The 13,177-nt window shown below is 46.5% G+C and overlaps 1 protein-coding gene across 2 annotated transcripts; it reads left to right on the plus strand.

The window, feature by feature from the left end:
* The first annotated feature begins 983 nt into the window (after nt 1–983).
* Nucleotides 984–10,389, plus strand: LOC127308668 (uncharacterized). 2 transcript variants are annotated; one of them, XM_051339559.2, is made up of 7 exons: nt 984–2,282; nt 2,546–2,975; nt 3,591–3,739; nt 4,017–4,163; nt 4,241–4,331; nt 9,557–9,794; nt 9,882–10,389. In XM_051339559.2, exons 1-7 carry the CDS (start codon nt 1,178–1,180, stop codon nt 10,071–10,073), a joined length of 2,352 nt encoding a protein of 783 aa, XP_051195519.1. In that variant the 5' UTR covers nt 984–1,177; the 3' UTR covers nt 10,074–10,389. The 2 variants fall into 2 exon arrangements, with proteins under 2 accessions (XP_051195519.1, XP_051195520.1); XM_051339560.2 differs by having other exon boundaries at nt 9,566–9,794.
* Nucleotides 10,390–13,177: the final 2,788 nt, after the last annotated feature.

A 13,177-nucleotide genomic window follows, 5' to 3' on the forward strand; every position in this document is an offset into this window, starting at 1 on the left:
GTCGCCGGCCCAAGCTCCGCCCCCACGGGCTCGACCGCTCGAGCTCGTCATCTTCTCGTACAACGACGCCTACGGGGAGCAGCGACATTGAGACCGTCATGGACGGCGGCGGAGGTGTTGCTGGGGGCCGCGGAGGAGTTGCCAGGCGCTGCGACCAGGGACGAGCACCGATGCTGCCAAGGGCGTCGCCGCCTTCTACAAGGAGAGGCGGCGTCTGCTACAAGGCGGCGTCTATCTCTGCTACAAGGGCGGCGGGGTGTGCTACAATAGGCGACAGCCACTGCTACAAAGGGCGGCTACAACTGCTACAAGCGGCGGCGACGTGCTACAAGCGGCGGACGTCGACGACGTGCTACAAACGGCGGACGGCGGCGGTGGTTGCTACGAACAGCAGCGGGCGTTGCTACAAACGGCGGCGACCTTTGCTACAAACCGGATGCTGCTGTGCTGCAAGGAGGCCGGCGAGGCCGTCTGCGGCGGTGGTTGCTGCAAATGGCGACGGCAGTTGCTACAAACCGACCGCCACCGTGCTGCAAGGAGGATGGCAAGGCAGGCGGCGGCGGTGGTTGCTGCAAACAGCGATGGCCGTTGGTACAAACGGCAGCGGCCATTGCTACAAACCGGCCGCCGTTGTGTTGCCCGCTGGCGAGGTCGTCGGCGGGTCTACCACGGGCTGACGATGAAGCGGGGCCACACGCGAGGGTCTGTGGTGCTGCCGGAGCGGGCATAGCTTCTGCCGATGCGGGGCGGGGGTACTGCAATGTGTGCGTCGCGGGATGAGGGGATTTTGATGTGCTTTTCGTTTTATGTTTGCCTCCGCCTGGAGCGTTGACCCGATCAGACGGTGCCTAACATCCGCATCGAATGGCTGGCGACCCGGGGGATCGGGAATTTGATCCCCCGGGGGACGCTCAGCGCCATTATGATACTGTAAAAAGATGAGTGATAATCTGGTTTGAGCTTTTATTTTGCTGCGCCCCTACTTCAAAGCGCCGCGCCGCCGCCTCGTCTCCTTGAGCGGACGCCACATGTCGAAGCAACGAAGAATCCCCATAGCCACACACAAACAACCGTCGTGTGCACCGCCAGATCGATTGTCGTCCAACCTCCATTCTCTCCCCCAAACCCTCGCCGGCCTCAACCCGCCGCCGTGGCGGCGACCCCAAGCGCAGCAACCATGACGCCGGACCTAACGGACGACCTCATCGACGAAGTCCTGCTCCGCCTCCCGCCGGAGGACCCCGGCTGCCTCTTCCGCGCCTGCCTGGTCTGCAAGCGCTGGCGCGGCCTCCTCACCGGCACCGCCTTCGCCAGCCGCTACCGCCACTTCCACCGCGCGCCGCCGCTGCTGGGCTTCTTCGAGAACCAGTTCCTCGGCTGCTGGTTCGCCGCCCCCTCCTCCGCCACCTCCCCCGTGCCCCCGATCCACCCCGCCCACCGAAGCCTCGACGCGCTCGACGCCCGCCACGGCCTCGTCCTCCTCGACGTCAGCGACCCGCGCGACGGCCTCGCCGTCTGGGACCCGCTCCGCCGCCGCCAGTGGGATCTCCCCTTCCCGTACCTACCCGGGTCGGTGCTGGGGTTCCATGTCCACACGTACAGCGCGGCGGTGCTCTGCGCTGCGGACGGCTGCGACCACCTGGACTGCCGCCACACACACGGCGACGGCGACGGCCCGTTCCGCGTCGCCTGTGTGTGCGAAGACGACGAAAATGGGACGTTCTATGCCTCCATGTACTCCTCGGAGGCCAGTGCGTGGAGCCCCGTGACCTCTGCCGAGCACCCTGCTGCTGCTGCTACAAGCCTCAACACCAAGCCCAAACTACTCGTGGGAGATGCACTCTACTTCACCTGCCACTGCGAGTCGGCAACAGTGATGATTCTCCGGTACGACGTGGCCAGCCATGGACTGTCAATCTTCGATGGGCCGGCCGCGAGCCAGGCTAACTACAACCAGTATGTGCTTGTGGAGACGGGCGACGGTGCGCTGGGGTTCGCCAGTGTGCAGGGGTCCCAGCTTTGCTTGTGGTCGACGGAGGCTAGTGCTGACGGAAGAGCTGTGACATGGGCGCGGCAGAGAGCCATTGAGCTCGAGACGCTGCTCCCGCTGCTTGCCTTCTCTGCTGAGCTCTATGTGACTGGCTTCACCGAGGGAGTTGGTGTCATTGTCCTGACATGTGCTGGCACCTTCACGATTGAGCTCAAGTCAGGCCGAGTCAAGAATGTACCTGGAACTGGAGGAATTCTCCATGCCTTTCCATACACCAGCTTCTACACCCCAGGTACTGGTAGCCTATTCGGAGTCCAAGCCTGCACTAGCTTTTACATTTTTTCTATTTTCCCATTTTGTTGGATTGGATGTCCCCGAAGGGACACTTCGATATGTTTGATTTGTCGTGCTTTGCGTATCATTTGGTAAGATAGTAAGCATGTGTATTTTTGGTAGCGCGGTCAGAAGTATGGGTGATGTACATGTACTGAAGGAGCAGTTTCTGGAATTGGACAATACCCATCTCAGAAACATTATATTTTTCTATATTTTCAGATCAAGCTGGGGGAATAATGCCATATTTACCAATGTCCTCCTCGGAGAACAGTGAAGCGGCCCAGGATCTGCTTTTGCAACAGGCTAGTATGGAGGCAAGCGAAGTGAGGGAACCGGGGAAGGAGGAGGATGAATGGGAAGAGGATGACGATGACGAGGAGGAGGGTGAATGGAAAGAGGATGATGATGACGAGGAGGAGGGCGAATGGACAGAGGATGACGATGACGAGGAGGAGGGCGAATGGGCAGAGGATGACGATGACGAGGAGGAGGGCGGATGGAAAGAGGATGACGATGACGAGGAGTCGGGAGAGGAATTGGAGAAAGACCTAGAACATGCACATAATTTGTTTGGCATGTGGTCCAAGGCCATTGATATTGGGGACTTCAACTGTGCCGTATTACTCGCCGTCAGCACTCTCCAGTGCAGGTGATAGTTCCTTCCACTTGCCGATCTTACTCAGCCTAATTCAAGTGTGCATACAAGTGGATTGTTGGACACAAACTTCCAATCCGTTCAGCTCCGTAGTGAAATTCTGTTGGTGCTTTAGCTGTTTCGTGCTTTGACCAGGGCCTGGCTTTGACTTATGTACTTTGAGAGGCCAATTAAGCTAGGGTTTGGAGGTTCTACGGATTACAGCAATGTGCCTGGGCAATAAGTGACCTTCTGCTATGATGTGTGAATGGTGATCAGTATCAGTTCTAGGTGCATTTACTTCAAGGATAGGTGTTACCCCTAGTTGAGATTTGAGAAATGTGATATGTTTTCCTGTTCTAGTAGTTAATGACAGTGCAGTTTATTTTTTTGCTACTTGAAGAAACTACAATCCATAATTTGTGGGCACACCAATATTCATAATTAATTTTTACCACATGCCAGGCAGTTATTACAAAAAAGGAAAATCAGAAGTGTACATAGATCAAACCTTTATTGTTGACATGGTAGTGGAGCTAGTATTGTTTTTGTAGCTCTATCCCAGAGTGCACTATTTTTCATGGCCTTATGTCACACTGTTAACAAATTTGCACCTTTGTTGTCACCCAGGTTTTCATGTCATGGGAGACTTTCTCCGAAGTGTGCTTACACATACTATATATATGGATGTACTTTGCTATACAAACCTCTACCTGACAGCAAACCATCTTCGGGGAGAGATGATGTTGAAAATGTGATGCCATTATCTGATAACCTCGGTACTGTCATATCACACTAAAAGACATTCTTTCTCCTGTTTACATGTGTAGCTGATAACATCATTTCTCCATCTGTTTATAACTTCTGAAGAGTATAAATAATAAACTGCTAGATGTATTGTACTCTGGCATTTGCAAATCAAATGTATTGCTTTATGAGAGCCTTGAATGCGTCTTTTTTATTTTTTAAACTGGTGTTATGTGGTACCATATTTTTGTTTCAGCTATTAGCCATCTAGGCAGATATATTTATTTCTTCCATTCTTATTCTGTTCAGATTTTGATCTGGCCTTGAAAATGTTGCATATTGCGAGCACAATACTTGAGAAGTGCCCTGGCAGCAGTATGGAGAAAGTTAAAGTATTTTCTGCTCTTGCCGACGTTAAAATCATGTCTGCTCTTGGTAGGGGCTCCTTGGAAAGAGGTAGTCAAAGTGATCTTACTTACTCTTGTATTCGATTGGTGAATGGTCTCATTAAGCATGGCCACTTTTATTTGCAGAAGACATAGACTACTCATTACGTGTGTGCTTCAAAGCTCTAGCCATCTCGGAGCATTTGATTCAGCCTGACAATTATTGGATTATCAAACTGTATCCTCCCTCTGGTAGTAACACCATCAATTGTCTGCCCAATAGTAGTTATAAAAGAGCATATCTGCAACACATTTTTTTTACTGCTTGCGTCCTTCTGGGTGTTGTATTGTGATCCAAATTCATATACTAAAGGGAGGCTAACTTCTGACGAGCGGAGCGAGGCCCGTCGCCGGAGGCTTGGGCCGAAGCGTAGCGGAGTCAGAAGTTAGCCCATACGTCGTGCCCTGCAGGGACGCCTGCGAAGGGGGGTGCGGGGGGCGGCAGCCCCCCGCGGTACGGTACGGATCGTTGGCACCGCCTATATATACATCTTGTAAGCCGCCGGCTAGGGTTTATCAGATTATAAGATAACCCACGGCGTTTGTAAACACCTCCCGATATAGTGAAGTTTTGCTGGCTGGCGCCCGTGGTTTTTTCCCCTTCTGTGTTGGAAGGGGTTTTCCACGTTAAATCTTGTGTCCCCTGCGTGTGTTCTTGTTTCGTTCTTCGTTATTTGCTTGTCGCTTTTATAACAAGTGGTATCAGAGCCCGTGTTTCAATCTAGGGTTTTGCGACATGTCTTCCTTGAAGTTCGATCTACCGCAGCTGGATTACACCACGAGATTTTCTCTGTGGCAAGTGAAGATGAGGGCGATACTTACCCAATCTTCTGATCTGGATGAAGCTCTTGATGGTTTTGGCAAGAAAGATGCCAAGACCTGGACCGACGATGAAAAGAGGAAAGACCGTAAGGCTTTTGCATTAATTCAGCTTCATCTATCCAACAATATCTTGCAGGAAGTGCTGGCTGAGAAATCCTCAGCGGCGCTGTGTGGTTGAAACTGGAATCGATCTGCATGTCCAAAGATCTAACCAGTAAGATGCACGTGAAGATGAAGTTGTTCTCGCACAAGCTGCAAGAAGGTGCGTCAATGATGAATCACCTATCGATCTTTAAAGAGATCGTTTCTGATTTGCTGTCCATGGAGGTAAAGTATGATGATGAGGATCTAGCTCTTATACTGTTAGTCTCGTTGCCTAATTCTTTTGCGAATTTTCGAGACACCTTGTTATACAGTCGTGATGAACTAACCCTTGCCGAAGTTTATGAGGCCCTCCAACAGAGGGAAAAGATGAAATCTATGGTGCAGGCAGAGGGTTCGTCATCTAAGGCAGAAGCATTGCAGGTCCGAGGTAGGACCGAGAACAGAAACAACAACTACAACAACTACAACAGAGATAAGAGCAAGACCGACAGAGGTCGCTCAAAGTCCAAGGGACGTGATGGTAAGTTCTGCAAGTATTGTAAGAAAACTAGCCACAATATTGATGATTGTTGGAAGTTGCAGAACAAAGAGAAAAGAAACGGTACTTACCAACCGAAAAACAAATCTGAGGGTGATGGTAAGGCTGCTGTTGTTTCCAGTGATAATTCTGATGGCGATTGCCTAGTTGTGTTTGCTGGTTGTGTTTCTGGTAATGATGAGTGGATCCTTGATTCTGCATGTTCGTTTCATATTTGCTGTAACAAAGACTGGTTCAGTTCTTATGAGATTGTGCAGAGTGGAGATGTTGTGCGTATGGGAGATAACAACCCACGTGAGATCGTGGGCATTGGCTCCGTTCAGATCAAGATGCATGATGGCATGACACGCACTCTGACAGATGTTAGACACATACCTGACATGGCCAGAAATCTGATCTCTCTCAGTACCCTTGATGTTGACGGGTACAAACACTCCGGTTCTCGCGGAGTTCTGAAGGTAACAAAAGGTTCTCTCGTTCACATGATTGGTGATATGAATTCTGCAAAGTTATATGTTCTTAGAGGTAGCACTTTATCTGGTATTGCTGCTGCTGTTATTCCTGATGAACCTGGTAAAACTAATCTGTGGCATATGCGTCTTGGACATATGAGTGAACATGGCATAGCAGAATTGCACAGGAGAGACCTGCTAGATGGCTGCAATTTGAGTAAGTTTGAGTTCTGTGAGCACTGCATTTTTGGTAAGCATAAAAGAGTTAAATTCAATGCTTCCGTTCATACCACCAAAGGGATTTTAGATTATGTGCATGCTGATGTGTGGGGACCTTCCCGCAAGACTTCTCTTGGTGGTGCAAATTACATGCTTACTATCATAGATGATTACTCCAGAAAAGTGTGGCCATTCTTTCTGAAACATAAATCTGATGTGTTTGATGCTTTTAGAAAGTGGAAAGTTATGGTAGAGAAGCAAACAGAAAGGAAAGTTAAATTGCTTCGTACTGATAATGGTATGGAGTTTTGTTCTACTGTTTTCAATGATTATTGCAGCGATGAAGGCATTGTGAGGCACCACACCATCCCATATACTCCTCAGCAGAATGGTGTGGCAGAGAGGATGAACAGAACCATCATCTCCAAGGCTCGCTGCATGTTGTCTAATGCTGGTATGCATAGACGTTTCTGGGCTGAAGCAGCCTCCACCGCCTGTTACTTGATAAACAGGTCACCTTGTATTCCGCTTGATAAGAAAACTCCTATTGAGGTATGGTCTGGTTCACCTGCTGATTATTCACAGTTGAGAGTTTTCGGTTGCACTGCTTATGCTCATGTTGATAATGGAAAGCTAGAGCCCAGGGCTGTTAAGTGTGTGTTTCTTGGTTATGGTTCAGGAGTTAAGGCATATAAGTTATGGAATCCTGAAACTAAGAAGGTTCTGCATAGCAGGAATGTAGTCTTTAATGAGGCTGTCATGTTTTATAAGAGTTCATCTACAGATGTTACTGATGCTGTTGATTTTTCTGATAATTCTGATGATGAACAACAGAGGATTAGCGTGCAGGTGGAGCACGTGGAGGAGAAAGAAAATGATGTTGCTGAAAATGATAACATTGTTGTTCAGCACTCACCACCTGTTTTGCAGCAAACAAATGGTTCCATTGCTGCTGATAGACCGAGGCGTAACATAGGTCCACGTCCTCGTTTAATTGAAGAATGTAATCTTGTTCATCATGCTTTGAGTTGTGCTGAACAGGTGGAGCATGATACTGAACCCGCTACATATACTGAGGCCGTTGCGTCCGTTGACCACGTGAAGTGGATTTCTGCTATGCAAGAGGAGATGCAATCGCTTGACAAGAATGGCACGTGGGATGTTGTGCCCTTGCCTAAACAAAAGAAGGCTGTCCGCTGTAAGTGGATATTTAAAAGAAAGGAAGGTTTGTCTCCTAGTGAGCCTCCGAGGTTTAAGGCAAGGTTAGTAGCAAAAGGTTTCAGCCAAATTCCAGGTATTGATTATAATGATGTATTCTCTCCGGTTGTGAAGCATAGTTCCATTCGTGCATTCTTTGGTATTGTGGCTATGCGTGATCTTGAGCTTGAGCAGCTAGATGTAAAGACTGCTTTTCTGCATGGTGAGCTTGAGGAGGAGATATACATGGACCAACCTGAAGGTTTTGTTGTGCCTGGTAAGGAGGATCTTGTTTGCAAGTTGAAGAGGTCCCTTTATGGTCTGAAACAGTCTCCAAGACAGTGGTACAAAAGGTTTGATTCATTTATGCTTGCACATAAGTTTAAGAGATCTAAGTATGATAGTTGTGTCTATATCAAGTTTGTTAATGGATCACCAATATACTTGCTGTTATATGTTGATGATATGTTGATTGCTGCCAAGAGCAAGAAAGAGATCACTATTTTGAAAGCACAATTAAGTAGTGAGTTTGAGATGAAGGATCTTGGTGCTGCTAAGAAAATACTAGGTATGGAAATTACAAGAGACAGAAGATCTAGTGTGTTATTTCTTAGTCAGCATAATTACATTCAAAAGGTTCTTCATCGTTTTAATATGCATGATGCAAAGTCTGTTAGTACACCAATTGCTTCTCACTTCAAATTGTCAGCATTGCAATGTCCTAGTACTGATGAAGATATTGAGTACATGTCTCGAGTTCCATATTCTAGTGCTGTTGGTTCCTTAATGTATGCCATGGTTTGTTCTCGTCCTGATTTATCCTATGCTATGAGTTTGGTCAGTCGATATCTTGCTGATCCTGGTAAAGAACATTGGAGAGCTGTTCAGTGGATTTTCAGGTACCTTCGTGGCACATCCAAAGCTTGCTTGAAGTTTGGCAAGACCGGTGAGGGACTCGTAGGCTATGTGGATTCAGATTTTGCTGCCGATTTGGATAAGAGAAGATCCCTCACAGGTTATGTGTTCACTGTTGGTGGATGTCTTTGTGAGTTGGAAGGCAACGTTACAATCTGTTGTTGCCCAATCTACAACCGAAGCAGAATATATAGCAATTAATGAAGCTGGCAAAGAGTCTGTTTGGTTGAAAGGTTTGTATGCTGAGCTTTGTGGAGATAATTCTTGCATTAACTTGTTTTCTGACAGTCAAAGTGCAATATACCTTACTAAAGATCAAATGTTCCATGAGAGGACAAAGCACATTGACATCAAGTACCATTATATTCGCGACATTGTTGCTCAAGGTAAACTGAAGGTATGCAAGATAAGTACTCATGATAATCCTGCTGATATGATGACAAAGCCAGTTCCTGTTTCCAAGTTTGAGCTTTGTTCGAGCTTGGTTGGTATAACTGTTTAGCCCAAGTGGCTGTTGGCGCCAGCAAGTGTTTTCTCTTTGTTGTTCAGGAGATTGTTGAAGTTCATGCTACAAGATGGAATTTGTCTCAAGGTGGAGTTTGTTGTATTGTGATCCAAATTCATATACTAAAGGGAGGCTAACTTCTGACGAGCGGAGCGAGGCCCGTCGCCGGAGGCTTGGGCCGAAGCGTAGCGGAGTCAGAAGTTAGCCCATACGTCGTGCCCTGCAGGGACGCCTGCGAAGGGGGGTGCGGGGGGCGGCAGCCCCCCGCGGTACGGTACGGATCGTTGGCACCGCCTATATATACATCTTGTAAGCCGCCGGTTAGGGTTGATCAGATTATAAGATAACCCACGGCGTTTGTAAACACCTCCCGATATAGTGAAGTTTTGCTGGCTGGCGCCCGTGGTTTTTTCCCCTTCTGTGTTGGAAGGGGTTTTCCACGTTAAATCTTGTGTCCCCTGCGTGTGTTCTTGTTTCGTTCTTCGTTATTTGCTTGTCGCTTTTATAACACTGGGCATGTGGCTATGGGGTAACCATGTTTGATTTCAATTAGTTTGACTTGATCAATTCTTGTGCAAGTACCTTTCAACTTTCATTTACATAAATTATTCAGTGTTTTTCCTTCGTTATTTTCCTTACATCACTTCTAGAAACATCAGCATATGTTTGATCTATGAGTTGGCATCCAATATTGGAGACGCTGTCGCGTATTGTGCAAAGGCTATTTCAGTTTGCAAGTCACGTGTATCCAACCTGAAAAATGGAAACGAAGCTTTGTTGCTGGACAACGGTGATAATGCGCCTGCTGCTGAAGCAGGCTCAGAAAGATCTGCTCTCAGTTATGAGCTAGAGTTTCTTACTGGCATGTCATGCAAACTTGAGAAGAAGGTAAGCAAAGCTAGATTCTGTTCATTTTATCAACTTAGTTTTCCTCATAAACCTAAGAAGTGACATATTAGAATTGCTCCAACTTAGCTTGAACACCTGGAGCAAGCAATCCCAACCCCAGCTACAGAGGCAAGTGGTGAGCAGAATGTTGGCGATGCTACGCCAAGAGCTGCATCCTCGACTCCTGTTAGTGACTTGTTGCAACTTCTTAGCACATTTGATCCCGTCTTGCGTAAAACAAGCTGCATGCCTATTTGGCCAGAGCTGCAAAATGTCTAGGACTTCCATAAACCAGCTCCGTCCTGAAGTAGCTTAAACTGCTGATTAGTTCATCAAATGTGGCTGTTCCTGGTGTTTGATATGCGCAATGTCTGTGTACTTCCCAATGCTGATTTCTGTCGGTTACACGTCTCATGTGACAGCAGGCAGCAGAGTTAGGCTTTCTGCTGTTGGCATCTTTTGTTTTCACTGTCTCGAAACTTTTTCGTAGCACATCAGGTCTCGACCAATTATGGATGTAGTCGATGGTTAAACATGTTGTCCTTCCGAAGTTCCATTTTGCGAGCTATGCAAAAAAAAAGGTGTGCATTGCATATATGGAGTATGTTCTTAAGATTTGTCTATTTAGCACAGCTCTCAAATGGTCTTTACTTTTGCACGAAATTGCGATGGTGACGGTTTGCACTATGAACCACATGCCATCCAGAAAAGATCAGTATCTCTCAGCTAGCGACTCTAGCTAGTATCATGTTCAGATGGTGGACGAGTTATATCATGATACTTTGAATGGCTATATTGTCGGATGTACGCGACAACGGCCATTATTGTGCTATACATGCTAAATGACCTGGCTTGTCGCTCTATTATTGACTGCGAAATGCCATATGCATCTATACTGGTGTCTTCTTTTGGAAATAAAAAAGCTCTGTACATGGACATGGTGTTTTGGCTCATAGGTCCAAATACACCTATTATAAAAAATACATATTTTAGATCTATTTTAAAATATCAAAAAAATCTGAAAAAATATTGGTGTGCATCTGGAATTCCAGGTAGGCTATGCTCACACATAAAATTTTGTGGAAAAATAAAAAACTGTGGGCTATGTAAAACGACAAAATAAAGTTTTGTAAGAAGTTGTTTTGGAGCATTCAAATTTGTCCAAAAAATGTCACCTTTTCACGAAATTTTATGTGTGAACATAGAATATCCTGGTGTATATCTAAACAAATAATTCAGATTTTTTGATTTTTTTTTTTTGCACAGTGGGCACATCTACGCTTATGAGCTAAAAGGAATTTTTGTCTGTTTACATGCATCATGAAAAACATCATTTTCTGACCTAGCCAGCGACACTATATCGAACCACATCTAATCGTGCCTAGGCTGTGGACAAATGGCCATATTTTTGGGGTGTAAAGTGATCTTCCGCCCCGCACATGGAAATGGAAAATGCTTCCTTCTGCGACTAGGGGCCTTAAAAGACCCGTTATGTACTATCGAAAAAATGTCTCACCGAAGCCACCGAGGTAGGAGAATGGGAAGGTACGTGGCGCTAGCGCGTGTCGTGTACCGCTTGGCAGGTATTGTTCGGCACGTACCATGTGTCGTGTCTCGAGTAGCCAGTGTGGTAATCGTAGAGAGAGGGGTTTTCCGGTTCCATATCAAGTCCTCTCCTTCACCAGATGCCTTGCATAGAGAGTTCGTCGAGTTCATCCTTGCAATCGTTAATACATCCACCATATAAAATTGGAGAAAGCTCATTGCAGAACAAGCACTCTTGTTATGACAACAGTACACCTGTTATAGTACATGCTTAGCCCCTTCTATATATGCGGTTCATGACTTCAGATAAAATCAAGGGGCCTCCCTGTTGCTAGTCAAAGTTAGCTGGTCGATCAGTCCTTGTGTGGCATACGAACGTCCTGACTTGCCTATCGGCAGACCACAAGATCCAACTCTCTCCACGCGCAAGACGGAGACACAAGCGTGTCATGTCACACTGACTCGGCTTGGTTCATATGTGGCTAAGTTGTGGCCGCGGGTCAAACCGTACGTACCCTCGACTAAACGTGCCCTGTGAGAGTGACTCGGTCTGTGCATGTCATCGGGATCACTCGTTTTTTAAACGATGCCAGAGAACTGCATGTCATGTATTAAGAGGATGAAAGAAAAGCCATGAACAGGGTACAATACAGGACACCAGTTCAGTTTGAGTCTGAAGCAAGAAGCCAAAAACCTAACGGAAAACTTAGAAACGACCTGCTAGGTTTGCAGGAACTAACTAAGATTAAATGAATGATGATACACTAATCCACATTTAGCAAGAAACGACCACCGCTGGCAATCGCCAAAAGTTTCGCATGCATTCTGATTTGCTCAATGATTCGTTGTATGGGTCGGTAGTTGTTTTCGAAAACCCTTTCAATTCTCTCGCACCAAATTCTCCATATGATTAATTAACATTATCAGGGTATTTGAGGGGTCACTTGCAATACTCCCTCCGTTTTTATATGTAAGGCCATTTAGTATTTCGAGCCAAAACTTTGATCAATAATTTCACCGAAAAAATATAATTTTGGAAATATCTTTTAAATATGAATTCAATGGTATATTTTTGGTGACAAATAACTAATATTTATTGTTTAAATTGTTGGTCAACGTTGTACCTCAAAAATACGTGGTGGCCTTATATTTTCGGAGGGAGGAAGTACACAATTACACGCTACAACCGTACGCCACGTGTATCACCTGAATGAATTAAGCAGCCGGGATCAAACAGTAGCCATATATTTGGTTCTCCTTCTCTGCGTCCGTCCAGCAACTGCTCCTCCTACAGGAACATATATATCTGAGGCAGCGACCTTGGTTGAGGCTATCCATGCTTTTGTTTTCCACATAGAGATAGCTTGGCCATGCACTATGTGTGTTCGGTTCAAAGTGAAAGCTGTCAGAGTTTGGCATCGGTGCATTTGGGCTGCTATGTACAACATCGCTTTCACTGGCACTACTGGGACCTACAACCGAGATTTTAACTATACTTTAACCTCGCATGCAGACCATCTGAAGCTTGTACCGTGCTTGTGCCATGCATTTAACTCACCATCAGTTCATCTGTGTCAGATTGGAATCGAACCAACAACGTGGTTCGCTTTTCTTGTCAGAGCTCTTGAACCGGTGCTCCACTATGTGCTGAACCGATTCAAAGACCTCCATGGTTCGCTTTTGCACTACATAGTACATGGTCTTAGATGCTTAATGCATCACAAACATATGTATATTTAACTTATGGGTATACCGTCGGGTGATGCCCACGAGTCGCATAAATGTTTGATTTTTTCCATGCGATGATCTCCACGAGGAGGCGAGACCATATATCAAAG

This window comes from Lolium perenne, chromosome 6, assembly GCF_019359855.2.
Source record: "Lolium perenne isolate Kyuss_39 chromosome 6, Kyuss_2.0, whole genome shotgun sequence".
In the NCBI taxonomy this organism is placed as follows: domain Eukaryota; kingdom Viridiplantae; phylum Streptophyta; class Magnoliopsida; order Poales; family Poaceae; genus Lolium; species Lolium perenne.

Excerpts from the sequence above, each read along its gene's own strand:
- LOC127308668 (XM_051339559.2), top strand. The coding sequence starts at position 1,178 with ATGACGCCGGACCTAACGGACGACCTCATCGACGAAGTCCTGCTCCGC. Across the intron at positions 2,976-3,590 it reads GTCAGCACTCTCCAGTGCAG|GTTTTCATGTCATGGGAGAC; the intron begins GTGATAGTTCCT and ends GTTGTCACCCAG. Across the intron at positions 9,795-9,881 it reads CATGCAAACTTGAGAAGAAG|CTTGAACACCTGGAGCAAGC; the intron begins GTAAGCAAAGCT and ends GCTCCAACTTAG.